Source organism: Malaya genurostris, chromosome 3 (genome assembly GCF_030247185.1).
Source record: "Malaya genurostris strain Urasoe2022 chromosome 3, Malgen_1.1, whole genome shotgun sequence".
Lineage (NCBI taxonomy): Eukaryota > Metazoa > Arthropoda > Insecta > Diptera > Culicidae > Malaya > Malaya genurostris.
This window is the reverse complement of record NC_080572.1, coordinates 106,944,343-106,971,803: the sequence shown is the minus strand read 5'-3', so window position 1 is coordinate 106,971,803 and position 27,461 is coordinate 106,944,343. Positions and strand designations below refer to the sequence as shown.

The following is a 27,461-nucleotide window of genomic DNA, read 5'->3' as shown; positions in this document are numbered from 1 at the left end:
CTTTAACATTATACGTCTCGATAGAGACTCTCCGTATGGTGGAGTGCTTTTAGGAATTAAGAAATGTTATTCCTTTTATAGATTAAATATTCCTTCGACTTCTAGTATAGAAGTTGTTGCTTGTCAAATAAACATTAAAGGAAAGGACATTTGCATTGCTTCAGTATATATTCCTCCAAGAGCTCAAGTTGGACAACGACAGCTTAATGAAATTGTCGAAGCCCTTCCTGCTCCACGTTTGATTTTAGGAGATTTCAATTCGCACGGAATGATGTGGGGTTCCGTTTACAATGATAGCAGATCATCCTTAATATATAATATTTGCGACAATTTTAGCATGACGGTACTAAATATGGGTAGCATGACACGGATCCCAAGACCTCCTGAACATCCAAGTGCATTAGATTTATCTCTTTGCTCGACTTCAATTCGACTAGATTGCACCTGGAAAGTATTTCCTGATTTACATGGTAGCGATCATTTACCAATCATCATCTCAATTAGCAGTAACAAAGTCATTGCTAATTCAGTTAATATTCCATATGATTTGACAAAAAATATTGACTGGATTAAATACCAAAGTAATATTTCAAGTGTCTTAACTTCAATGGAAGAGCTCCCCCCACTTGAAGAATATGACTTCCTCGTTTGTTCGATTCTTGAGGCCGCAGAACAAGCCCAAACCAAACGATTTTTTGGTCCATCGTCTAACAAAAGGCCTCCAAACCCTTGGTGGGACAAAGAATGCTCAGATGCTAAGCACGCGAAACAAAATGCTTTCAAGACGTTTTTAAAACGAGGAGGAGGAACTCCTCAGAATTTTGAAAAATTCTTGACTTTAGAAACCAAGTACAAGAGCATACTTCGGGCCAAGAAATGTAGCTATTGGAGACATTTTGTCGAAGGTTTGTCAAGAGAAACCTCAATGAGCACTCTTTGGAATACGGCCAGACGAATGAGGAATCGTAACGTAGGAAATGAGAGTGAGGAATACTCGAACCGATGGATATTTGATTTTGCGAGGAAAGTTTGTCCAGATTCTGTTCCTACGCATAGCATTATTAGGGAATCTTTTTCAAATAATGGTTCCATTGATAGCCCCTTTTCAATGATGGAATTTTCCATAGCACTCATGTCTTGTAACAATAACGCTCCTGGGTTGGACAGAATTAAATTCAACTTGGTGAAGAATCTGCCCGACCTCGCAAAAAGACGTTTGTTGGAATTGTTCAACAAGCTTCTTGAGCAAAATATTGTTCCACCTGACTGGAGGCAAGTGAAAGTTATCGCCATTCAAAAGCCGGGGAAACCAGCTTCCAATCACAACTCATATAGACCCATCGCGATGTTGTCCTGCATCAGAAAATTGTTCGAAAAAATTATTCTACGACGTCTCGACACTTGGGTCGAGACGAACGGTTTGTTGTCAGATACTCAGTTTGGCTTCCGTAGAAATAAAGGGACGAATGATTGCCTTGCATTACTTTCGTCTGACATCCAAATTGCCTTCGCTCAAAAGCAACAAATGGCATCTGTATTTTTAGACATTAAAGGAGCATTTGATTCAGTTTCCATTGATGTTCTTTCAGACAAGCTTCACCAACATGGACTCCCAGCGGTTATAAATAATTATTTGCACAACCTTTTGTCAGAGAAACGCATGCATTTTTCACATGGCGATTTGGTAACATTCAGAATTAGCTACATGGGTCTACCGCAAGGCTCTTGCCTCAGTCCGCTCCTCTATAATTTTTACGTGAATGACATTGACAGCTGTCTAGTATCCCCATGTACACTAAGACAATTGGCAGATGATGGCGTAGTTTCAGTTACTGGACCCAAAGCTATTGATCTGAAAAAACCATTGCAAGATACCTTAGATAACTTGTCCGTTTGGGCTGTCCATCTGGGTATCGAATTCTCTGCGGAGAAAACAGAGCTGGTCGTCTTTTCAAGAAAGCATGATCCCGCGCAGCTTCAGCTTCATATGATGGGAAGAATGATCCAACAGGTTTTGACTTTCAAATACCTCGGGGTGTGGTTTGATTCCAAATGCACGTGGGGAGGACACATTAGGCTTCTGATAACAAAATGCCAACAAAGAGTAAATTTTCTTCGAACAATAACCGGATCTTGGTGGGGTGCTCATCCGGAAGATCTAATAAAATTGTATCAGACAACGATACTTTCAGTGATGGAATATGGATGCGTTTGCTTTCGTTCCGCTGCAAACTCTCATATTATCAAATTAGAGCGAATTCAATATCGTTGTTTGCGAATTGCTTTAGGCTGCATGCATTCGACACATACAATGAGTCTTGAAGTTCTGGCGGGAGTTCTTCCATTGAAGGATCGTTTTTGGGAGCTTTCGTCGCGACTGCTAATAAGATGCGAGGTACTGAATCCCCTAGTTATTAATAACTTCGAAAGGCTAGTTGAGCTTCAATCTCAAACAAGATTCATGACTGTATATTTTAACCATATGTCACAGGAAATCAACCCTTCAAGATATATTCCTATCCGTGTCAGCCTCCTAAATGTCCCTGACTCAACTTTATTTTTCGACACATCCATGCAGCGCGAAGTGCGTGGAATTCCGGAACACCTACGCTCGTTGGAAATCCCAAAAATATTTACAAGTAAGTTCAGGCATATCGACTCTGAGAAAATGTTTTACACGGACGGATCGCGAATTGAAGAAGCGACAGGGTTTGGTATGTTCAACAATAATGTTTCGGTCTCCTTTAGGCTTCAAGAACCTGCATCTGTTTATATAGCAGAGTTAGCAGCAGTTCATTATAGTTTGAGTATAATCGTCACATTATCTCCAAACCATTATTTTCTTTTCACAGATAGTCTGAGTGCAATTGAAGCCATTCGCTCAAAGGCTGCTGGCAAAAATGAACCTTTTTTCTTGGGCAAAATAAAACAGTGCCTGAACGTCATATTGAATAATAATTATCAAATCACAATAGTTTGGGTCCCGGCTCATTGCTCCATTCCAGGCAATGAAAGAGCCGATATTTTAGCCAAACGTGGTGCTATTGAGGGTGAAATTTATGAGAGACCAATTGCTTTCAATGAATTCTATAGCGCGTCTCGCCAAAGAACACTTGCCAGCTGGCAAGCTTCTTGGGATAAAGATGATCTGGGTCGGTGGATGCACTCAATTATTCCTAAAATATCGACAAAGGCATGGTTCAGGGGATTGGATGTGAGTAGAGATTTCATTCGTGTGATGTCCAGACTCATGTCCAATCACTACACGTTAGATGCCCATCTCCTTCGAATTGGACTTTCCGAGACTAATCATTGTGCTTGTGGCGAAGGTTACCGCGATATTGACCATGTTGTTTGGACATGCGTGGAGTATCGTGATGTCAGATCTCAACTAATAAATTCCTTGCGTACCCAAGGTAGACTATCCAATGTCCCAGTTCGCGACATTCTTGCTTGTCGTGACGTTCCTTACATGAAACTTCTTTATTATTTCATTAAGTCCATTGGAGTTCCAATTTAAATTTTATTTTATGTTAGATTGTTTTCTCTTCCATGAGTTCAACCAATAGCCAGCTATCTTATATTAAATAAAAGTGATGAACTGATACAAACAAACCTGAAATAGTTATAAGATCATGTACAAAATAAATGTATTTCATTTAATGTAATTTATAATAGCAACTCGCTTGATAAAAACAGTGTTTAGATTAACTAATGAATACCAACATACTAATAGGATATTCGAAATGTATTAGGTTTAAAGTACTATGTATTGTAGATGCCACGGCGAAGAAAAACTTATGTATATTGCCTATGAAATAAACGCATTTATGAAAAAAAAAAAAAACCGCCACACCGCTGAAAATATCGTTGAAGAGATTTTAGTGGTGTTGGCTTCATATAAGATTAAGACATAAGTCAAATTTATGCATAGTCATGTGATAAATGCTGCAGAGTTCGTCAGAGAACATAAAGTAGTAGAGCTGAATGCTTTAGCTCAAATTAAAAGCGATTCAACTGATTCCGATTTAGAAAAAACTGATTTGATTGATTTGGGTAAGTGATGTTGAACTTCTATTATTCTCTTGATGAAGAAAACAATGTATATGTTTGATAATAATAATAGTAATAATAAGATTAATAGTAATAATAATAATAATAATAATAATAGCCATCATAATAATATTGAGTTCATTCACGTTTTACCTTTACAATAGGAATAATTCGTTCAAACTGAGCAAATGCTTGTGTGTGTGTGTGTGTGTGTTCAAGATCAATTGTGACAGTGTGTGTATGGGTGTATGTGTGTGTGTATCTGTATGTGTGTTGTCTACATAGTGGTCGAGATCTCAGAGATGGCTGAACCGATTTTGATTACACTAGTCGCAAATGAAAGGTCTCCCCGTCATCCAGAACGCTATTGAATGGTTTTGAGAACGGATGTTCACTTTTTGAGTTATTGTTTTATGTCAAAATTTTCAATTATTTTTTTTACCATGACTGTCACAATTCACCTTGAAAACAGGATATGTTTTTAGACATAAATTTCGCTCGAAAATAGCTATCCAATAAGCCATAGATTGTTAAAATCGGTCCAGTTTTAACGGAGATATCGGCATTTTTGTGTAAGCGACTTTTCCCCCTAGTCCAGCAGTAGGAGTTTTGAGCGCTGTATGACAAAGCAATACTTGGGAGCTACGTGAAACATGATTTTTTATACTGTCATACATCCAATTGTTTCTAAGTACCAAAAAGACTGTGTTTAGCATCTTTTTTCATGACATTTTGCCTCGAACCGATTTTAGCACATTTTTGGTAGTATACCATTCTATCGATGATTTCGAGTAGTGGCAAGAAACAAGATCTCGCCAGAAGACAGCAGGATCCTTGTGGCTTCGAATCATGGGTAGAAGTCGTTTTTGTGAACATTCCTTGATGTATATTTCGCTGTTCATTGAAGCAGTGGTGATAAAGGGTTTCGAAATCTTACCGCAGCTACAAATTGCTTGCCAGACCATAGCTTTCTTACCAAATTTTTCTACTTCAATCGATGTCTCGGACTGGTTTAACACTTGCCCTTCTGGCACCGTATAATATTGTGGTCCCGGCAAGGATTTGTAATCGAGTTTCACGTAGGTTTCGTCGTCCATGATTATGCAGTTCAAATTTCCAGCAAGATTCGTATTGTACAGCTTTCGAACCCTCGGCCCAATCGATGCTTCTTGTTTCGGACTACGTTTTGGTTGTTTCTGCTTCTTATAGGTTCAAAAATTCAAATGTTCTTTAGCACGAAGAACATTTGACTTCGAAGTGCCCACTTTTTTGGCCACATCCCGAACTGACACCTCCTTCTTTTGCTCGAACGCCTTCAGTATACGCTCATCCAACCGAGGGTTAGCAGGACCTTTTTTTCGACCCGTTTTCGGTTTATCCTCAAAGGTGTTATTCTCACCGAACGTCCTGATTGCATTTAGCAGCACGGCTTCTTCACTTACTCTTTCCATTTTTGCTATCTTTCTCAGTGACAGTCTGCGTTCTGTGCCCCATTTGTACACAATTTTTCGACGTTGTTCTGCTGAAAGTTCACGCGTTTCGAAACAAACTAATGAAAACGAATAAACAACTGCACAAGTGGTTAGAGAAGAGTGTAAACAACTGGACGCAGCCATAAAATTGACAGATTCTGAACCATTGCGAAATGGCAGCGGTTTTTGGTTGCGTCCATACTTTCTGGGACAGTCTTTATACTCGTCCAGTCTAATATCGGAACTGAGACTACCTCCAAACAGTCGTTCGAGTGCGAAAAAAGGCAAGCAAGCATTATGAGTTTTCCTTATAGTTTTCAAAAGTTAGAGAAAACAAAAAAAATGAGTTATTCATGGGTATCTCACACGGTTGGAAATTTAATCTTAAATTGCTGATTATATTTCTATTAATATTATCCATTACAATTACTTTTATCAATAGTATTTCGTTTAATATTCCCACGACATCTGGTACAGATTTTGCATATTTCAATTCAATAACATTCGTACCGATCCAAAACCTCTTTCTCTCTTTCTGGATTAGTATTGACTACGGCATCCAATGGAGACGTTTTTATGTCTTTACCAAAGATGTCTTGCGTGCTATCGAGTAATTTCGGAAATCAAACTAGATAAAAATCCTAAGCATCCAGATTTGCCCTAGTAAGGAAAAGTTTGACATCTTCCTAAAACAATTTCCAATCTAAAAATAAGTGTATATAACTTTTATCATCTTTAGAAACATCTAACCTTTACGACAGACTCGTAAAATAAATTTTTTTCTTCGGTGACTATAAGCCTCTCAAGTTATATGGGGAGATGGAAAAATAGAAATCATCCTTCGTTGCTGTGTCTTCCATCAGATTTTACGACTCGGGATTGTTTTCTGCGTGATGACGCCTGGGATTTCAGTGTACTCCGAAAGCGGTTCTACCTTTCTAACTTCCAAGAAATGGCCTTTGCGTGAAGGTAGAGCAAAGATTGTAAGTGCAAACATCAAACATCGAAGCTGCAGAAGTCATAAATTAAGACTTTTCACTCAAATCGAATTGTACTTTTACTCCAGGGTGTCGTGATATAACGGTTGTAATTTCTTAGTCTCGATAATGATCCTGCAGTGGAGTCTTTGGTGATTTGTGTTGTAAAATATCCTTCATATGTTAAACAGCTGAATAACAAATCAAGCTGAAAATTTTTCGCAAAAGTTGCCGTCAGCAAATTTATTTAACTGCTGCTACCAATGCACGGTGGTCGTTTATCAAAACATAAAAATAACATTCTAACTTAGTTGTTAGAATCATGAACCAAGGTGGCAAACAGGTAGGTACTACGGCAGTTGTTATCCACCAGTGTGATTTTTATCCGGCGAACCGTTCCATGTCTGTGAGTAAATAAATCAACGTCCGTGCCGTTCTTGCGAACGGAATGGCGCTGCCTACCGAGCGAAACGTGCTCGGTCGTGCTGCATCCTAATCTATAAATATCCAACCACATCTAACCGATCGAATTTTCTATCAATGAAATATTGAACCGACGAGGCATTAATTCTGGAAATGTTTCTTTTTCTCTTACAGAACAACAACAATAATATCAACGTGACAGACGAACCGCGACGGAAGCGCGATGTCGCAACCAGGCCAAACCATATCCTGCTCTTCACCATTATCAACCCCGTATATCCGATCACAGTGGTAAGTGTCTGTTGCCTTTGTGTTGATCCCAGTATCTAGTAGATAGATGAAAAAAGAAGGGCAGAGAACTGAAAAGATGACGGAATTAAACATCATCAGATTATGACAGCCTTTTTTTTCCCGGAGGGGAAAAATTATGAGTAGGGGATGATAACGCTATTGTTGTGTAGATTTGAGATTTAACTAAATTCTATCGCTACTTTTGTGCATTTTTTGCTCAAGGATATCTCATTCAATGACGTTTAACGTTGAACAAGAGAATCATCCCAAGATTCAGGGAAAGTTAAGTGTTTTATTTTTTGTTACTGTTGCTAGCGCTGAAAGTCTGTTAGCCTTATTAGTTTGCGAAGAAAGGCAACAGATTTATAAGAATCGTGAATCAGAACAAATTGGCTCAAGTGTCACATAACACATAGATCAATAAGTCCCGAGACTAACAATGGAAACAACATTTTTTTTGCAAATTTTTTTTTATTCATCAACATAATCACCTTTTAGGGTGATACAATGGTTCCAACGTTTTTCCAATTTTTCAATACCATGTTTATAAAAAAATTTATCTTTCGCTTCAAAATAAGCTTCAGTTTCAGCGATGACCTCCTCATTTGAGCCAAATCTTTTTCCCTGGAGCATTTTTTTAAGATCAGCAAAAAGCCAGTAGTCACTGGGGGCTAAATCTGGCGAGTTTAAGGGGTGGGGAAGCAGATCATAGCCCAATTCGTTCAATTTCGCCATTGTTTTCATCGACTTGTGGCAGGGTGCACTTTGTTCCATCGAAAGCAATCGCGGCACCCACTTGGAAAAAACCTTTTTCATGCTCAATTTTTCATGAAGGATAGTAAATACACTTCCATATGATATGTGTCATCTCAGCAATCTCACGGAGCTTCACTTTACGATCTTTCATTATAATGTTTGTCACTTCACTCACATTTTCCGGTGTAACGGCTTCCACAGGTCTACCCGAGCGTTCCGCGTCATTTGTGTCGGTACGACCACGTTTAAACTTGGCGAACCACCGACAAATCGTTGCTTTTGATGGACAAGAGTCCGGATAACATTTTTCAATCCATTGTTTCGCTTGCACGGTGTTTTTACCCATTAAAACCTGTCTTAATCCACCTAGTGGTGTAATGATACCTTTCTCATGTACATATAATATTGTGGTATTCTATTCAAAAATTTTCTCTTCGATTTTTGAAAGAAACCAAGTGATTGTTTATGCATAACATACAGAATAAAACAGTGCTTTGATTGCGTAAGCCATCCTTAAGAGAACGAAGTGGGCTCACTATTATATGCACTTCCGGCACCGGAACCCGAGAACCGGTATAGTCAAAGTCGGTTCGTACGGCCACCAACTAACATGACACACAAACTCTTCTAGTACGCACTCTATAATTCCGGAACCGGAAGTCGGATCCGGATGAAATTCAGGAATTTCGTATGGGACCGGAAGACCTTTCATTTGAATCTAAGTTTGTGGAAATCGGTCAAACCATCGCTGAGAAAAGTGAGTGAGATCCATTTTGGTATATATGACCACTATTTCCGGTAGTTCCGGAACCGGATACCGGAAACCAGGATAGCCGGAATCGGTTTGATTAGTTGCCTACTGATAATGACTATCGATTTGTGTAGTTTTGAGACCAGTTTAGAAATTTTTTTACGTTTTTTGCTTCGCCGGTTTAAGTGACGGTGTACAATATTGAACACACTTTACCCTATAATTTCGGAACCGGAAGTCAGATCCTGATGAAATTCAGGAATTACGTATGGGACCGGGAGACCTTTCATTTGAATCTAAGTTTGTGAAAATCGGTCAAACCATCGCTGAGAAAAGTGAGTGAGAACCATTTTGGTATATATAACCACTATTTCCGGTACTTCCGGAACCGGATACCGGGAACCAGGATAGCCGAAATCGGTTTGTTTAGTTGCCTACTGATAATGACTATCGATTCGTGTAGTTTTGAGACCAGTTTAGAAAAATTTTCACGTTTTTTGCTTCGGCGGTTTAAGTGACGGTGTACAATATTGAACACACTTTACCCAATAATTCCGGAACCGGAAGTCGGATCCGGATGAAATTCAGGAATTCCGTATGGGACCGGAAGACCTTTCATTTGAATCTAAGTTTGTGGAAATCGGTCAAACCATCGCTGAGAAAAGTGAGTGAGATCCATTATGGTATATATGATCACTATTTCCGGTACTTCCGGAACCGGATACCGGGAACCAGGATAGCCGGAATCGGTTTGATTAGTTGCCTACTGATAATGACTATCGATTCGTGTAGTTTTGAGACCAGTTTAGAAAAATTTTCACGTTTTTTGCTTCGCCGGTTTAAGTGACGGTGTACAATATTGAACACACTTTACCCTATAATTCCGGAACCGGAAGTCGGATCCGGATGAAATTCAGGAATTCCGTATGGGACCGGAAGACCTTTCATTTGAATCTAAGTTTGTGGAAATCGGTCAAACCATCGCTGAGAAAAGTGAGTGAGATCCATTATGGTATATATGACCACTATTTCCGGTACTTCCGGAACCGGACACCGGGAACCAGGATAGCCGGAATCGGTTTGATTAGTTGCCTACTGATAATGACTATCGATTTGTGTAGTTTTGAGACCAGTTTAGAAAATTTTTTACGTTTTTTGTTTCGCCGGTTTAAGTGACGGTGTACAATATTGAACACACTTTACCCTATAATTCCGGAACCGGAAGTCGGATCCGGATGAAATTCAGGAATTCCGTATGGGACCACGAGACCTTTCATTTGAATCCTAGTTTGTCAAAATCGGTTCAGCCATCTCCGAGAAAACCTAGTGAGATTATTTGACACATACACACACACACATACATACACACACACACACACACACACACACACACACACACACACACACACACACACACACACACACACACACACACACACACACACACACACACACACACACACACACACACACACACATACATTGCTCAGCTCGATGAACTGAGTCGAATGGTATATGACACTTGGCCCTCCGGGCCAATTTTCACTAGTCGGTTTTTCAAGTGATTGCATAACCTTTCTATATGAGAAAGGCAAAAACAATGTTTTATCAATCCATGAAACTCGGTTTTTTCCATTTTTAAACAAACTACAAAACGACTTTACTCCAACCTCGATAACTCAGCTGTTTCTGGTCGGATCGACTTAAAATTTTGACCCGTTTCAAGCAAAGGTTAGTACTCTAGAAAGACGTGATTACTGGTTTACTACGAGTGCCATCTCTGCTTTAGTCTCGGGACTTATTGATCCATGTGTTATCTCTGATTATTGAGTTTTTGTAACTAGTAATGGTTTTTCATCATTTTATCGATAATAAGGAACAAAAGGAACAAAGAAAGGAATTGTGTAGTAAATAAGGTGGAAAGAATAGATGTCAAACGATCTGCCAAAAACGTTTCATGATAAATAGAGCCAGGATTCATTCTCTCCGGGAACCCCTCTGACTATGGCTGGTTATTACATTGAGTGAAAAATGACAGAATATCTTTCAATTTAAGTTCGTCATACACCAAGTCAACTATTTATGGATAACCAAAAACTTGGTTGCGTAGATACGTCAATACTGAGCGATTTCATATCTAATAATATGAAGTACCGTAAACGCTTCTACACAAAACACACGATTAATTTGCAATGTTCAGTCAGAGTGCTGACTGGATTACTGCAATGAAGCTTGGAAAACTGCAGTAGACGTTTTGATTTTCAGAAATGTTTTTGTATGTATGTTAGAGTTTAGAATCACGTACACAAAAAATGCGCTGAAGAGTAGAAGATTTTGCGTTTGAAAGCAACGGAATATTGTGTATCTGATAACGTTCCAATTCATTCCGGAATAATATCCTTCTTTTGTTTCTTCTGACATGACATGATTGTTATTTCTCCTTTCAGCACAATGTAGCAACTTTCAAGAGTTTTAGCCTTTCTATATAGAAAGGTAATAGAATCGCTGGAGAAACCGATTTTTGACCGGATCTCCGGAGATCATTCGATTCAGCTCGACTAGATCGGAAAATCATTTTCACGTTTTTTTCTATACGCTCACTTTTCTCTAATATTGGATTTAAAATCTGGTTCTAAGATATGTCTGACACTTTCGGCTCCGGAGATATGATCGTAAAAGTGACGTAACCGACAAACCGCACTTTTTCTGTACGCTCACTTTTCTCGAAGGTGGTTAAACCGATTTCAATAAGGTTAGGCTCGCTAGAAAACAACTATTGGATAGTGGATCAAGTTCGAAGATCAACTCGCTCTCGCATCCGGTTCTGTGAAGCTATAATGGTGTAAGTGACGCCACTGGCAAAACAAATATATTTTCTCTCCGCTCAATTTTCGCAGAGAAGGCTGAACCGATTTCAACAAACTTAGGCTCGTTTGAAAGCTCCTACACAAATCTCCGATTTATTTGCGGAACGTTCCATCTGAGCCATTTTGTTCTGATCCTGAAGCTCCTACTGAGTCATTGATCAAGATCGTAGATGAGCTTACTATTACACCCGCATCCGAAGATATAATGTCATAAGTGACGTAACCAACCCGTTTGAAAAGTACTATTGGGTAATTTGGGTGAGATTGAAGTTCGAAGATGAATTTGCTGTCACTTGAGGTGCTATAATCGTATAAGTGACATAACCGACAATTCGTGTTTTTCTATCCGCATGTTTTTCCAGAAAGCTAGTAATGATCAAGTTCAAATGTATTATTGCTGATACGTTTGGTTTCAGAAATGTTAGCAGATAAATTTTCGTAAACAAACCGAATCAATCTGAATGATTTTTAATCCGAAATTATCAGCCGTAATTTGTGTCATAAATTTTCCTAATAAAAAAAGTATGTTGTAATGAAACTGTTTTGAAGACAAGAAAAAGGTATCATCACATCACTAGGTAGATTAAGAATAGGTTTCTCCTCTATAATTAATTGGGTTTATTTCTCATATCTCATGAGTTTTTGACTAATAAACTTGTTAATAAAATATTTTTTTTTCTTTTTGTTCTCCCTTTCTTCAGTGATGGTGACAGTTGGACGTCAAATTTTCTGATTTTAGCCAAAAAAATTGTTGCAAACGAGAATTTCGGGTTGAATTGAAATGTTGCTTTTTTGTGTCCAGGATATTCGCCAACTAAACACATTCTTTAGAAACAAGAGTTTTTCCAGTAAAGTAAATTCTCAATTTCATCTAATTTATTAGTTGGGAAATTTGTAGTTAATAAAAACTAATACAATAATACTAATACGACTTAATAGAAACTCGAACCTACGACACTGGCTTGTAAGACCAGCCCCAAATGAGTCAGGGTCATTTCATCGAAAGCCATTTCACCAAAAACCGTTTCGCCGAAAGTCATATCGTCGAAATGGGCATTTCACCGAATGTCATTTCACCGAAAATGTTAATTCAACGAAACGTATAGTTGTCAATATCGTATTGCAATTGATTTAAAATAAGAATTAAAGATGCTATTGTTCACGCCCGTTTTGATGACTTACAATCGTACTTTTGAAATATCTCATATTTAAAATAGTGGGCAAATTCGTTTCCTAGTGATTAAACCAGAAAGTCTAATAATTTTTTAGTCGACCGGGCAAACGAGGCATGTTATGTTTGTATGTGAGAGACTGTCGCTACCGACGGCGGGGCGGTGACTTAGTGCGTCCGAGCCATCTTGGCTCCAATTATGTGGCTGTGCCACATCGATTATATTTTTGAGGACTAGCCAGGATGTAGTTTTCTAAATAATGATGAAATGTTTCCGAAATTACTCTTTCGAGTAAATGCCCATTTCGGCGAAATTACCTTTTCGTTAAAACGACTTTTACTGAAATGGCTTTCGGCGAAACGACTTTCAATGAAATTACCCGTTCTCCTCGAAAATACAGTTAATAAATTCTTCTATTTGACAGTCTCCGGATTCCGACACCGGAATTATCGGAAAGAGTGATCAAAACTCTAAAATGAAACTCACATTCATTTTGTCAGAGATGTTTAACAAGCTTAGAGCAAGTTTTATGATCATAAATTTCATCCGGATTCGATATCCGGTGTCGGAGTTACCGGGTAATGAATGTATAAAACTTTAAATCGTCAGTAAGGACATGTTTCAAAAACGTAAAAAATCGAATGGGAAATTTTGTTTCAATTTCATGGGATTTCTGAATTTAATCCGGATCTTTTTTTGTAAGAAAACTTCAAAACAAATATTTTAAAATCAGGGATCGGCTCGCGAGCCAATTGCGGCTGTTCGGAAGTGAGGCTACGGCAAGGGATATGGAAATTCTTCTATTTTAAAAACCAGTAAAAGGTGTATGTCGACCAGAAAATGTTTGAGACTCTTTTAAAACTTAGATATTTAGCATATTGTAAAAAAAACATTGCCGAACCCAAATGCTCCTGACCCCTGCACTAGGTGGAATAAGGTCTGATGCCAGCATGTTTTAGGGTGATTTAGAGGGCTATTTTCACGCTTCAAATCTGATTTTCTCAGAAACGGTGACGAATATGAAAAAATCCAACTGAAAATCTCTTATAAAATTTGTTTAGATTATAGATTATTCTGTGAAAATTTCAGAATGATCCATTGACTTTAGCGGTCGGAAAAGACTTTTTTTCTGAAGGAAGAATAGCATAGCGAAAAACGACCTCTTTCAACTTGTACATTGAATATCTCACCTTCAAAAGCATGGATCAAAAATCGATCCTGACAATGTCTAGATAATTTAATTGAGATTCGATAAGTGCATAAAAACATGTATGTTGTCGCGATAAAAATGAAGTGAATGTTATTTTTGTGACGGTAAGTCTTTTTCTATGGCGGCGCCATTTTTTTCTGCTTCAGTTTCTTAGTAACGTAACGAAACATGAGAGAGAAATAAATTCGGCTCAGAAAGGCTGGTTACAAGTTTGAATACATCACATAAAATCCAATAAAGCTACCGCTTGTTTAGCAGCCTTTTTGAGCCGAATTTATTTCTATCTCATGTTTCGTTACGTTACTAGGAAACCGGAGCAGAAAAAAAATGGCGCCGCCATAGAAATCGACTTACCTTCATAAAAATAACATTCACTTCATTTTTATCGCTATAACATATATGTTTTTATGCACTAATCGCATCTAAATTAAATTATCCAGACATTTTTGATCCATGATTTTGAAGGCGAGATATTCAATGAACAAATTGAAAGACGGCGTTTTCAGCTATGCAATTCTTCCTTCAGAAAAAAGACTTTCCCAACCGCTAAAGTCAACGAATCATTCTGAAATTTTCACAGAATAATTTAAACTAATTTTCTAAGAAATTATCAGTTGGGTTTTTTGATATTCGTCACCGTTTCTGAGGAAAACAGATTTAAAGTGTGAAAATAGCGCTCTAACACACCCTAAAACACACTGGCCTCAGCCCTTAATAATGTTGCTTGCACTGATAAACAGATAGCTTCATTGCTTTGCAAAGAATGGTAACATATCCAATCCAAATTCTTAAATTTCTCCATGCTTGAAAAATGATTGCTAGAATGTATAAATGCATCTTCACTGGATTCAGTCACACCGGATTTCGAGAGCGGAATGTGTTGGTGTTGGATACGGTAACCGGTGCCTGATAACCCGTCACGTCCTCGAAGATAGCATAAACGTCACAAAGAAAAGCAGAACGACACAAATCCTGCGATTATGACCTGACGCAATCAAATATTTAGAATGATATTCGAACGTTACGCTAGGACTGACTATACTGCCGGTACACCTGCAAGATAGACCACCGTCTTTGCACGGACATTTTCCCCTGGCATGACTTGACACCGGGGTTAAAGCAAGCAGAGATAAACATTATTCTAGCTTCGGTATGTTTCTCCGGAGAATTGTGGGCGGCCGAGTCAATCCGTAGTTGATGCATGCATGCATAGCAAGCTTATTTTAAAACCGAAAAGAAGATAACCGATAAAAATGGAGGTCGCGAATGGTATGTTGCATACATCGTAGGAGTTTAGTTCCAATGCTATCAGAAAAGTATATTTTCAATATTAATACTAGTAATTCGGACTGATACATGACATGGTTGGAGATCATGAATATGCGAATGAAACTTGTTACCGTAATTGTTAATGTACCAACTAGCTTTATTTTCAAGAATCTCTTAAATTATAAAAAAAATCAAAAATCTGCGTTCTCAACTGATCAGATGAAAACAATTCGTTTGTTTGTTTAATGAGTTCGACTCAACTATCTGCAAATCAACTACCGAAACTATCAATTACCCTTCTATTTACTTCTGCTGAAATCATAATGGCTCTGTCTGTTTAGTTAAATTCTATTGCATCGAAACCATAGAAAACTAAGTAGAGGTGTTTACTTCTTCTATCGTTTCAAGTAATCCGTTGAAAAGGCTTTTTCCTCTCGTCAAATTTGCCTCGCTTGACCTTTCAAGTGCTCCGGCATGGCTACCGTTACCGGACGAGCCACCAGAGAAACCTGAGATATTTCTTACACTTACGGTCAGTGTAAATTACGTATCACTTCCCAACCGGTCGAGTTGTGCTGGAACTGGTGTTCCTTCCAACGAGGGAGAAGAAATGAGTAATGCACTCCAAGCAAAGAGATTTATTTTGGAACCGATCCTGCCTGGCCTATATCATCGTTTCACTTCACAACTTTTCCGTTTGTTGAGCAATGTACCGGGTATGGCTTTAGGAAAGACGATGACTTCGGAAACACGTGTACTACAAGATTTTCGCAGACGGCTTTCTGGGCGTAACTTTACTGGAAATAACTTTGTTTGTGTGTGTGTGAGTGTGCCTGGATGGGAAAATATTTGCTCAGCAAACGGAATATGCACACCTCCGTACAGGCTTATTGGATTATCGAAACCGAAAAGGATTTTTGGATCAGACGGGACGACTTCTTCGCCGTGCTCAGCTTATCATGTGTTGGTAAAGTAGCAACTGTTTGGTCGTACATGTCACCGATAAAAATTGAGGACTTTGGATTTGTGGTAGCTAGGTACGTGTTTGGGTTGCCAAGAGTGGTCGGCACGAATCAGATTTCGATTCTGCGACTGGCTCGGTACGTGCCACTGGCAACAGCAGCGCTAGTTCCAGTTGACTTTTCTTTGGGGGATATTTCCGATCTCTTCACTGGACAACAACCTCGTCATCAGGTGTTGTTCAATTACAAGCTGGTTCTAGACGAGAATCAGTTGAGAGAAGCAACAGCTTGAGTATTCCCTCTCAAATCTTAATTCTGTTGTGATTGTAATTGGCATTTGTTCAATTGGTGAACTTAAATATGACTCTGATGCTTGGGCTATAATTCTACTAGCAAAGTTCGATATACATATTTCAGATTGATTGGTTCAGATTCGAGAGTTTTGAGATTTGATTTGAGAGATTTTGATTATATTTATTGTACTTGAGAGTGCCAACGTAGTGAAGATAAAATTCTTTGAATAGAGGGCATTAAATAGGATAACAGAAATGAAGAACCGAGTATGTGTTTTCTTTGACTTAAAATTGAGTAGATAGAATTAAATTAATCAGTTAATCACTGGGAAAACAAACTATTGAAACGAATTTCTCTAAATTGTACTTTAGTTATACTGGTTCTCAGTTACTGGCGCTGGAAGTACCGGAAATAGAAGTAAAAAACTTTCAAATTGAACTCAATTCGATTTCTCAGAGATTGTTAAGCCGATCATCACAAACCTAGATTCAAATAAAAGTCGTATTCCAATATGATATAGAATCTATTTTTGGATACAACTTCCGGTTCCGGTATTATAAGGTGATGAATGTTAAACATTTCAAACCGTCATTCAAAGTGACGATGCAAAGCTCGTACAAATTCTTCGGAACTGTACTGAAAACTGTCCCAATTCGTAGATCTGGTTGGTTGATGGTCAACTGAGTGGACTTTGGATATACCGAAACATAGATACTAGATACAGATGTAAGGTATTATGGTCCTAATTAAAACTTCCGAATTGTAAACTTCCAAATCGTTGTTAAGAGTGAAGATGCAAAAAACGTTAAAACTTGACTTAAAACTAATTCAATTTGTAGCTCATGTTTTTTATTCTCATAAATACGTTTATTTCATAGGCAATAACATAAGTTTTTCTTCGCCGTGGCATCCACAATACATAGTACTTTAATTCTAAAAGCAAAGCCTTGGTATTACATTCCTGTAGTGGAATGTGACCTTCTGTTTCAACAGACTTCGCAGCCGATTCAGTGTGTACAGAACTATTGCATGGCTGGTGCTACGATTCTATTGACACTACGAATCCTTCCAGGTCGGGTCTCGAACATACGACGACTGGTTTGTAAGACCAGTGCCTTATGCATTGAACCGCCAACCCGGGACACTTTAATTCTTATACATTTCGAATATCATATTAGTATGTTGGTATTCATTAGTTAATCTAAACACTGTTTTTATCAAGCGAGTTGCTATTTTAAATTACATTAAATAAAATACATTTATTTTGTACATGATCTTATAACTATTACAGGTTTGTTTGCATCAGGTCATCACTTTTATTCAATATCATATAGTTGGCTATTGGTTGAACTCATGGAAGAGAAAACAGTCTAACATAAAATATAATTTAAATTGGAACTCCAATGGATTTAATGAAATGATAAAGAAGTATCATGTAAGGAAGGTCACGACAAGCAAGTATGTCGCGAGCTGGGACATTGGATAGTCTACCTTGAGTACGCAAGGAATTAATTAGTTGAGATCTGACATCACGATACTCCACGCATGTCCAAACGACATGATCAATATCGCGATAGCCTCCGCCACAAGCACAATGATTAGTCTCGGAAAGTCCAATTCGAAGGAGATGTGCATCTAACGTGTAGTGATTGGACATGAGTCTAGACATCGCACGAATGAAATCCCTACACACATCCAGTCCCCTTTGTCGATAATTTAGGAATAATTGAGTGCATCCACCGACTCAGATCATCTTTATCCCAAGAAGCTCGCCAGCTGGCAAGTGTTCTATGGTGAGACGCGCTATAGAATTCGTTGAAAGCAATCGGTCTCTCATAAATTTCACCCTCAATAGCACCACGTTTGGCTAAAATATCGGCTCTTTCATTGCCTGGAATGGAGCAATGAGCTGGGACCCAAATTATTGTGATTTGATAATTATTATTCAATATGTCGTTCAGGCACTGTTTTATTTTGCCCAAGAAAAACGGTTCATTTTTGCCAGCAGCTTTTGAACGAATGGCTTCAATTGCACTCAGACTATCTGTGAAGAGAAAATAATGGTTTGGAGATAATGTGACGATTACACTCAAACTCTAATGAACTGCTGCTAACTCTACAATATAAACAGATGCAGGTTCTTGAAGCCTAAATGAAGCCGAAACATTATTGTTGAATATACCAAACCCAGTAGCCTCTTCAATTCGTGATCCGTCCGTGAAAAACATTTTCTCAGAGTCTTAGCTCATGTTAACATAGTTGATGTTCATACGAACCAATTTCAGCTATGCCGGTTCCTGAATTCCGCTTTCGAGAAATAGTAGAACTCACTTCGTATTTTAAGAGATCGCTTAGCTGGTCTAGGAACTGTTTCAATTTCTGAGTTATATTAGTGAAACCAATTTGTGGATTATACTAGTTAATGTGTAGGTTATTAATGTTTACTTATTAATAGTCAAAAAAGGTTTACTACATGGGGGCTATATGAAATATTTTAAATCGAAATTATTTTTTGATGCCAAAAATCTTAGAATACATGAAACGTCTAGATTAAGTTTGATCTTGAAAAAAAAAATCTCGAAATTTCGAGATTTCCAAAATAGAAAAAAAATTTGTTGATGCCAAATGCCTGAAATGTTGAGATCTAGAGGCTTCTCGAATTTTTTTTAGAATCCGACTTGGAGACTTGAAAAATTGAGATATCTGAAATATAAAATGTTTTTATGGCAATTGTCTTATAATTGCATGAACCGTGGAGATCTGGTATTATTTAAAAAAGATTTCATGCAGTTCTAAGACATTCGACAACAACAAAAATTTTCAATTTTTCAGAGTCTCGAAGGTCCAATTAAAGAAGAAAATTTTAAATGACACTAAATCTCGACGTTTCATGCAATTCTAAGACTTTCGGCATCAAACCAAACTTTCGATTTCGGAAATTTCAAGTACCAACACCGCGCAAGAAACACAGAAAACGGCAAAAGTTTCTGAAATTTACTTGAAACTTTTTCAAATTTCGGTCAATTTGGCAAAAGTTTTACAATTTTGATTTCAAATTCTTTGTAAAATTTCGCTTCAAACACTATTTTTCAGTTCTTAAATCATCTCCGTGGAATGGAACTGTGGCCGCTTATACATATCAAAAACCAATCACGACTCGGCAAAGCAAAATTTCAAAATTCTAAGTATGCTTAGTGGTGATAAATTTAATTGCGAAAACGGTTTTTGGAAAATCGGTCTAGTTTTTGAACAATTGATCGAAAACCATATAAAACATATTTTAAAGGCTAGGTGTATCGCATTCTAGTAAATCCATTTTTCGTAAATAGTGAGAACCAATAGTTGAACTGCTCTGCATTCTATCACAAGAAAATATTCAGGAAACTTCACATATTCAACCGATCATCTCCCAACTTTCGTATGTATGTATGTGTGTATGGGACAAATAATGTCACTCAATTTTCTCAGAGATGGCTGATTAGATTGAAAAGAAAAGTCTCAAGGTCCCATACAAAGTTCTTGTGTTTCATTTGGATCCGACTTCCGGTTCCGGAATTACAGGGTGATATGTAACAAAAAAAGGGAAAAAATAGTCACACACGTTTCTCAAAGATGGCTGAACAAATTTTCACAAACTTAGATTTAAGTGAAAGAGCTTGTGGCCTCATACAATTTTCTTGAATTTCATTTGGGTCTGATTTGCTCGAAAGTTTCCTAACCGATTTTTACAAACTAAGAAACAAATAAAAGGTCTTCAATTCTTTAAAAAGTTTCCTAAAAGCTGATCCAGACCCGACTTTTGGTTCCGGTTTTACGATTAGTGAAAATTTTAATTTCATGAGTATTCCTTCACAAGCGATGGCGAAACGAGGTGCACATTTTTATAAAATTTACTGCTAAACTCATCTAGTTGGCAGATCTTGTTAGTTAGTGAATATATAGAACTAATTTGGGACTACCAGTCTCCGGTTTCCGATAACAGTGAAGAAAATCTTCAAAAACGGAACTAACTTCGATTTATCAGCAACGGTTGAACCGATTTTCACGAATCATGATTCAAATTAAAGCTCTCCTTATCTTTCAATATACTGTGCAATTTCATTCTTCTGCAATTTCATCCGACTTCTGGTTCCGAAATCATAGGGCGATGAGTGTCAAAACATTCAATTCGTCTTTCAAAATGACGATGCAAAACTAGTACGCGTCGGTACGTGCGGTTTTGCTGCGTTCGCAGCATGCTTTGTTCAATTTCGTATAGCGTGCAGGGTTGCCACATTAAAATTTATATTTTTCAGCAGAAAAAAAAATAATTTTATACCTACTTTTTAGTGTTATTACAAGATCATAATAACTATGCTTTTCTATAAAAATGCACTTATTGCCTTTCTCATATAGACAGTTTAAGCAATCACTTGAAAAATAGACTACTGAAAATTGGCCCAGAGGGTTAAGTGTTCTCTAGAATTCGACACAGTTCATCGAGTTGAGCAATGTATGTGTCTGTGCCTGTATGTCTGTGAGTATGTGTCAAATAATGTCGCTCATAAATCGTAGTCTCATAGATTGCTTTGAATTTCACTCCGTCATTTAGAGCGACGATGCAGAAAAGAGTAGAATTCTTCTAGATTTGGCTTAAAACTGATTCAATTTGTAGGCTACATTAGTTACTTACTAAACGAACCGACTGCTAGACTGGTTCCAAGTTTCCGGTTCCAGAAGTACCGGAAATAGTGGTCTTAAAGTTTAACACTAGACTCGCTCAATTTTCTCAGAGATGATTTGATCAATCCACACACAGGCTCAAATAAAAGTTCCAATAGTCTCATTGGTTGCTGTTTGAATTTCATCCGGGTCCGACTTCCGGTTCCAGAACTATAGGGTAAAGTGTGTTTAATCATTTAGTGCGACGATTCGAAATAAAGAAAAATTCCTAATAACTTGACAAAACTGTTTACAAATTGAAAAGGTTATGTTAGTTTAAACCCAAAAAAAGTTTATTTAAATCAAGATTGAAAAAAAAATTCTTACAGAATATTCTAGCGATATTTTTGAATATATATATATATAAAAATGCAGAGATCATTCTTTGTAATCGCATCACGTAAGAACGGATGGACGGATTGAGATGCTTTTTTTTTTGTTTGATCAGTTTTTACCCCCACCGAGTTCGTACATCAAAAAAATTAGGAAAACTTACCGGAAAAGTGGGAAAAACCAATAAAGTTATTTTGTATGGACAATGGAATTTTCCACTGAAAAAGTCGCCAATGATTGCTAGATCTACAATTGATGTTTGGCGCGCAAGGAGATGCTCAGTATTTCGCCGTTGAAGAAAAGAATACTAGATCTTTGTAAAATCGTTTGGCGCGCAACAAGTAGATTTGGGTGGAGATTTTACATGCATGATTGATTCGTCATTTGGAAACACGTGCTTAATAGGGTATCAAAATCATTACTTGCCAAATGACTGTTTTAGCTTTTAGCTGTTTTAGCCTTAAACAGAAACACAAGTTCTAATGTCATTTACCAGTAGATGTAGTTAGATGAATTATGCTGGCCATCGTGGGCGTGAGTTGAACAAATCAAATAATGTATCGATTTTTTTACGTATCAATGATAGGATTCTGCTGTTGAAATAATGAGATCAGATGAAAATATTTTCCTTGCATTTAGCATGCTGACGTTTGTTCAGCCGAGTCGAGCGAGTTTTCAAGAGTGGTTTACTTCAAAACGGATGGTATTCATGACATTTGTAAGCTGCTTAAACCAAATCATTTCATTTTCCCAACTTTGGATTATTTGACGAATTACCATATGCGAATCGTGAATATCATATCTGAAGGAGAAATCGTGGCATGTAAGAACCATTAGTTGTGAGATCTGCTGTTTTATACATTGGCTTTAACGATAAGAAGAATACTGGTATAATCACTCCTCATGTTCACTCTGCTAGAACAGAATATTGATTCTCAGGACTGAATACTAAGCAAACCGATGTGGTGGCTCGACAAATGAAAGGCCTTTTGATACAATTCTTGAACGAATATAGCGTTCATGTCAAAGTTAATGGACACAATATTTAATAAAAGGGTAATTTGAACTTTCGAATGTCCAAGTATTTTTCATTTTATCGCTAATTCGTTAATCGAAAATTGATCCTGTTATTATCCTGCTACGAACATTCATCAAACACGACTAAGTAATATCAGTAGCGGTGAAGTAGGTTATGGACAACCGTTCAAAATTAGTTTATTACTTTCGATAATCCCTAAGGATTTGCTATTAAATTTTAAACGTCTTCAGTACATGCTTATCTTGGTCATCTCTTTTTCATCCATCTGTTAATTTATTTATTTGTTTATTTAGAAGCAAGGGAAAAGCCTGCTGGAGCTGAGATTTTGGTTCTCCTTCTCCAGCAGGCATAAAACCTTCTCATCTTTTGTATCAACAAATAACACTTGACCAAATAATACATAACGAATCTTAAATTACCCTTATTTAAACTACAAAGCTAACTAACAACTATTCATATTGACTAATTATCCTAATAAAACTAGCGGGAAAATATTTGGAGAAAACGGATTTTAATGGCGTTACGAGATAAATTGAAATTAAATCCATCAGAACAAGTATTGAATACGCGACATATACTCGAAAACGGTTCAATGAACCCATAGTTAGTTCTAGCACGAGGAATTCTGAGAAAGGGATTAAACCGCAAATTACGCCGAAGAATGTCAAAACTTAACTGTTGTAGGAGATCTGCACTATCAATTCGAGATTGGATGAGGTCCGCGACGAAAACAGCTTTTTGTGTATCACGGCGGACAGATAGCAAATCGAAGTGTATGTCTACAACGATTTTCGTAGCTTGGAAGATTAAATGGATCTCTCCAGGGCAGGCGACGCAAAGCAAAACGAATGAACTTGCACTGAACAGTTTCAATGCGTAGCTTATCTGTTTGATAATATGGTGCCAAAACAACAACAGCATACTCGCGAACTAGAGCGCAATATAACGATTTCAGGCAGTATATGTTATTGAAATTTTTTGAGATGCGAAAGATGAATCCTAGCATCTTTAATGCTTTAGAGAGGGTATATTCTATGTGATTTTTGAAACTAAGTTTTGAATCCAATAACACTCCTAGATCCTTAATTGATGTCTCCCGTTTTAGTACAGCTTGCGAAATAGTGTAATCATACATGATCGTGGTTCGTTTACGAGAGAAGGAGATAACGAAGCATTTGAAGGCGTTGATAACCATTCTGTTGACGTTGCACCAGTTAGAAAATACATCCAACTGTAACTGCAAGAAATTTGAGTCTTTCAGATCTTTGATAAGATGAAACAGCTTGAAATCGTCGACGAATGATAGCTTCATACATTGCAATGCGAAATTCAGATCATTTAAATATAGCAAAAATATGAATGGTCCTAGATGGCTTCCCTGAGGAACGCCAGAGCTCACAATGAATGATGGAGTAACGCAGTCGCTAAATTTCACGGTCGTACTACGACCAGTCAGATATGATTCAATCCAATCCATCATCCCACATGTCAAATCTTTAGTTTGAGAGAGATCTACAATCTTTGTTTAATACACTGACTCGAAGGATGAGATGGCAAACGGTGTATTTGTTTAGTTTTTGCGTAACAAAAGCATTGAACATATCCACAATAATTCTTGATGATATTTCTTCTTCGGGACGAAGTTATTGTGTTGGATATGAATTTGTCGTAATTCGTTTATTGTAAGCCAAGTAATCAGTAAAATAATGGAAAGAAACATTAACGTTTGGCAACTCTGCTGTTCGAAAACACAAATTTAAAAAAATAATTTCAGGCGAGACGAAGTTCGACGGGTCAGCTAGTATATATATATATATATATATATATATATATATATATATATATATATATATATATATATATATATATATATATATATATATATATATATATATATATATTGTTCAGTTTAAAAATATTATTTACCTAATCACAACATGTGCTCTTTTTCGGTATTTTGCATCTCTTCATCGTTGCATTCGTTATTGCCTCTGTTCCACATTCGATGTTTGCTTGTATGTAGTTGAGCCAATACACTCAATTGGCATGAAAACCGGTAATCGTGGCTCGAAAACGGTCGCCATTACCGTTAAATAGTTTCAATCGCTCGTCCTCATTGTAGAGAGGCTTTTCGTGGATTATTTTTTTTTTGTTTTGCAGTGGCGTGTCTCGTCGCCCGTCATGATTTGACATCGAAAATCGCCATAATTTTGGTTGTTATGTTGTTCGTATGCAATCCGACGCGTTTTATCCTGCGGTTAAATTTTGTTCATCAGTTTGTATTTTATGTGAAAATCGTCATAAACTACGCACCGAAAGGAGGACCTTTGCAGCAGGGACATTTTCATCTGAATGCCTTGAGCTTGGTTCACTTGAACGCCGGCTTCACTACCAATCAATATAAATTTTTCTTTTTTTTTTTTTTTTATTCAATAATATAATATAATATTAAGGCACACTGCTTATAAATTTTTCTTATAAACGTTTTGTGATATCGTCCGGGTTGGCGGTTCAATGCATAAGGCGTTGATCTTACAAGCCAGTTATCGTATGTTCGAGTCTCGACCTGGAAGGATTCTTAGTGTCAATAGGATCGTAGCACAAGCCATGTAAAGATTCTGTACGTTAAGAATCGGCTGCGAAATCGGTTGAAACAGAAAAGCCAAATTCCACAAAAGGAATGTGATGCCAAGACTTTTCTTAGTACGAACATTATGCTATGACAATCTTTTTCCAATGGACGCCGAAATGTTCGTGGCCCGAAGTTGGTTTGCGCAGTATCTAGTGGCAGGACAATTACTGTTCCCCGTAGAAAGCTTACAGATCACTGAATTAAAGTAATGGACACTGATAAGTTTAAACTAAAAAAACTGTCGCATGATAGGAACTTAATAAAGAAATTCATGAGAGTAGCACCGCTAATCATGAAATATCATCCAAAGGAAGAAACATGAAATTGCCATTCCTCATTCCATCAGCTGTTCCTATGGTGTAGTCTTCGTAAGAACGAGTAGAAATAAAGTTTTCCCGTTAGAACAAAATTTGAGGAAGAATTGTCAATCTTCATTAACTTCAAGAGTAATCTCCAATCGGAATCAATTTTCAATGGTGAAAACTTTTTGATTGATTTCAACGTAACCGAAACAGCTTAATGATTTAGTTTACCAGTCACGTATCATAAAATGAAGAAAAATACTCCAATTTCACATGCTTAGTTGAACCGTCTCCCATCTGACATCTTAAACTCAATCTATCATCTACACTTCATCGGCACCTTTTGTGACTCCGATGTCAACCGACATCCATTCGCCGTCACCCCGCAAAACCAAGTCCAAAAGTCCCAAACAGGATTCGTTACAGCGCACCACATTTCTGGGTGTTTCTGTGTGGAGACTAATTTATAACATTGTTTGTAGCATCGGTGCACTCAGCATTACCAGCAATCCTTCACACGGCAGCAATTGCAGTTGCAAACGAAATCAAACTCGCCACTGTCGGACTGAAATTGCATTCCATCGGACAGGTCATTTTCCAACCTAGACCGCTCGCCACTATCGCCACGACTTTCCTGCAGCAGCACTCGGGAAGACTAGCGAAGAACATCACTTTTCATACGAGGAAAAAGAAGACGAAAAGCAACCGTGATGAATTACAATCTTTTTTCAACTAGAGGAGTACGGCACCATCTACGATTTGCACTTCTGGGGCACGAAATTGCATTTTAATGGATGCACTTTCTTGTTGCACCAGCCAACGAACCAACGACAATGCCACGGCTGACAGTTCCCTGTGTCATGCAATTTTATGGCCTGTTGCATTTTTCATCCTGGAATAGATTTCCGATGTGTCATTGCAGCTGATTAGCTGTCAAAATGTCGACCTAGGATCGGTTTGTCGGAATCGCTAGGAAAAGGTACTACCATTAACAGTTGAAAGCTTTTGTTTTTGTCCATTCGTGCTTAGTTGGATTGCGTATTTCCTGGTGAATTCAGAAAACGTTCGTCATGCGATATATCTATACAACCATCGTTGCTATGCATTTATGTGTTGTGTATTTAACTAGGTTCACTAAAGTGAACAAGCATGCAAAGCATATCTAAAGCATTTGACAATTTAATTCCTTATTGGAACTAAACAATAGAAACAAGTAGTATTGTAGAATTTTTTCTCAAGAATCTTTAATTTGCTTTCAAAAACACTGTAGGCGAGAATAATAAAATAAAAAAAAATCCTTGCATCAGGAATAGGGTTATCACCACGGATGCATCGTTCGTCTGCAATTGAAGAGAATTGCGGCTTCCAATAACAGTTCGGCTGAAAAGTTCGTATCGTTTAATAGAAACACACATTTTTTTTGTCCAAAATTCGTTTTTATTATTCAACATAATTGCCATCAGAGGTGATACAGCGATTATAGCGATCTTCCAACTTTTCGATTCCATTTTTGTAGTACGATTTGTCCTTTGCCTCAAAATAGGCCTCAGTTTCAGCGATTACCTCTTCATGGCTTCTAAATTTTTTACCAGCGAGCATTCTCTTGAGGTCTGAGAACAGGAAAAAGTCACTGGGGGCCAAATCTGGAGAATACGGTGGATGAGGGAGCAATTCGAAGCCCAATTCATTCATTTTCAGCATGGTTTTTATCGACTTGTGACACGGTGCATTGTCTTTATGAAACAAAACTTTTTTCTTCTTCAAATGAGGCCGTTTTTTTAAATTTCGTCCTTCAAACGCTCTAATAACGCTATATAATAGTCACTGTTGATGGTTTTTCCCTTTTCAAGGTAGTCGATGTAAATTATACCATGCGAATCCCAAAATACAGACGCCATAACCTTACCGGCCGATTGTTGAGTCTTTCCACGCTTTGGGTTCGGTTCATCGCGTGCAG

General features: G+C 37.6%; 1 protein-coding gene across 3 annotated transcripts in view; it reads left to right on the top strand.

The window, feature by feature from the left end:
• The window catches only part of LOC131435352 (heterogeneous nuclear ribonucleoprotein L), a 655,533-nt gene that overhangs the window by 232,914 nt on the left and 395,158 nt on the right, over positions 1–27,461 (top strand). For all 3 annotated transcript variants that reach the window (XM_058603157.1, XM_058603156.1, XM_058603158.1), the window contains one exon: positions 7,100–7,216. In XM_058603157.1, the coding sequence (XP_058459140.1) occupies positions 7,100–7,216 (117 nt within the window). The remainder of the gene's footprint in view (positions 1–7,099; positions 7,217–27,461) is intronic.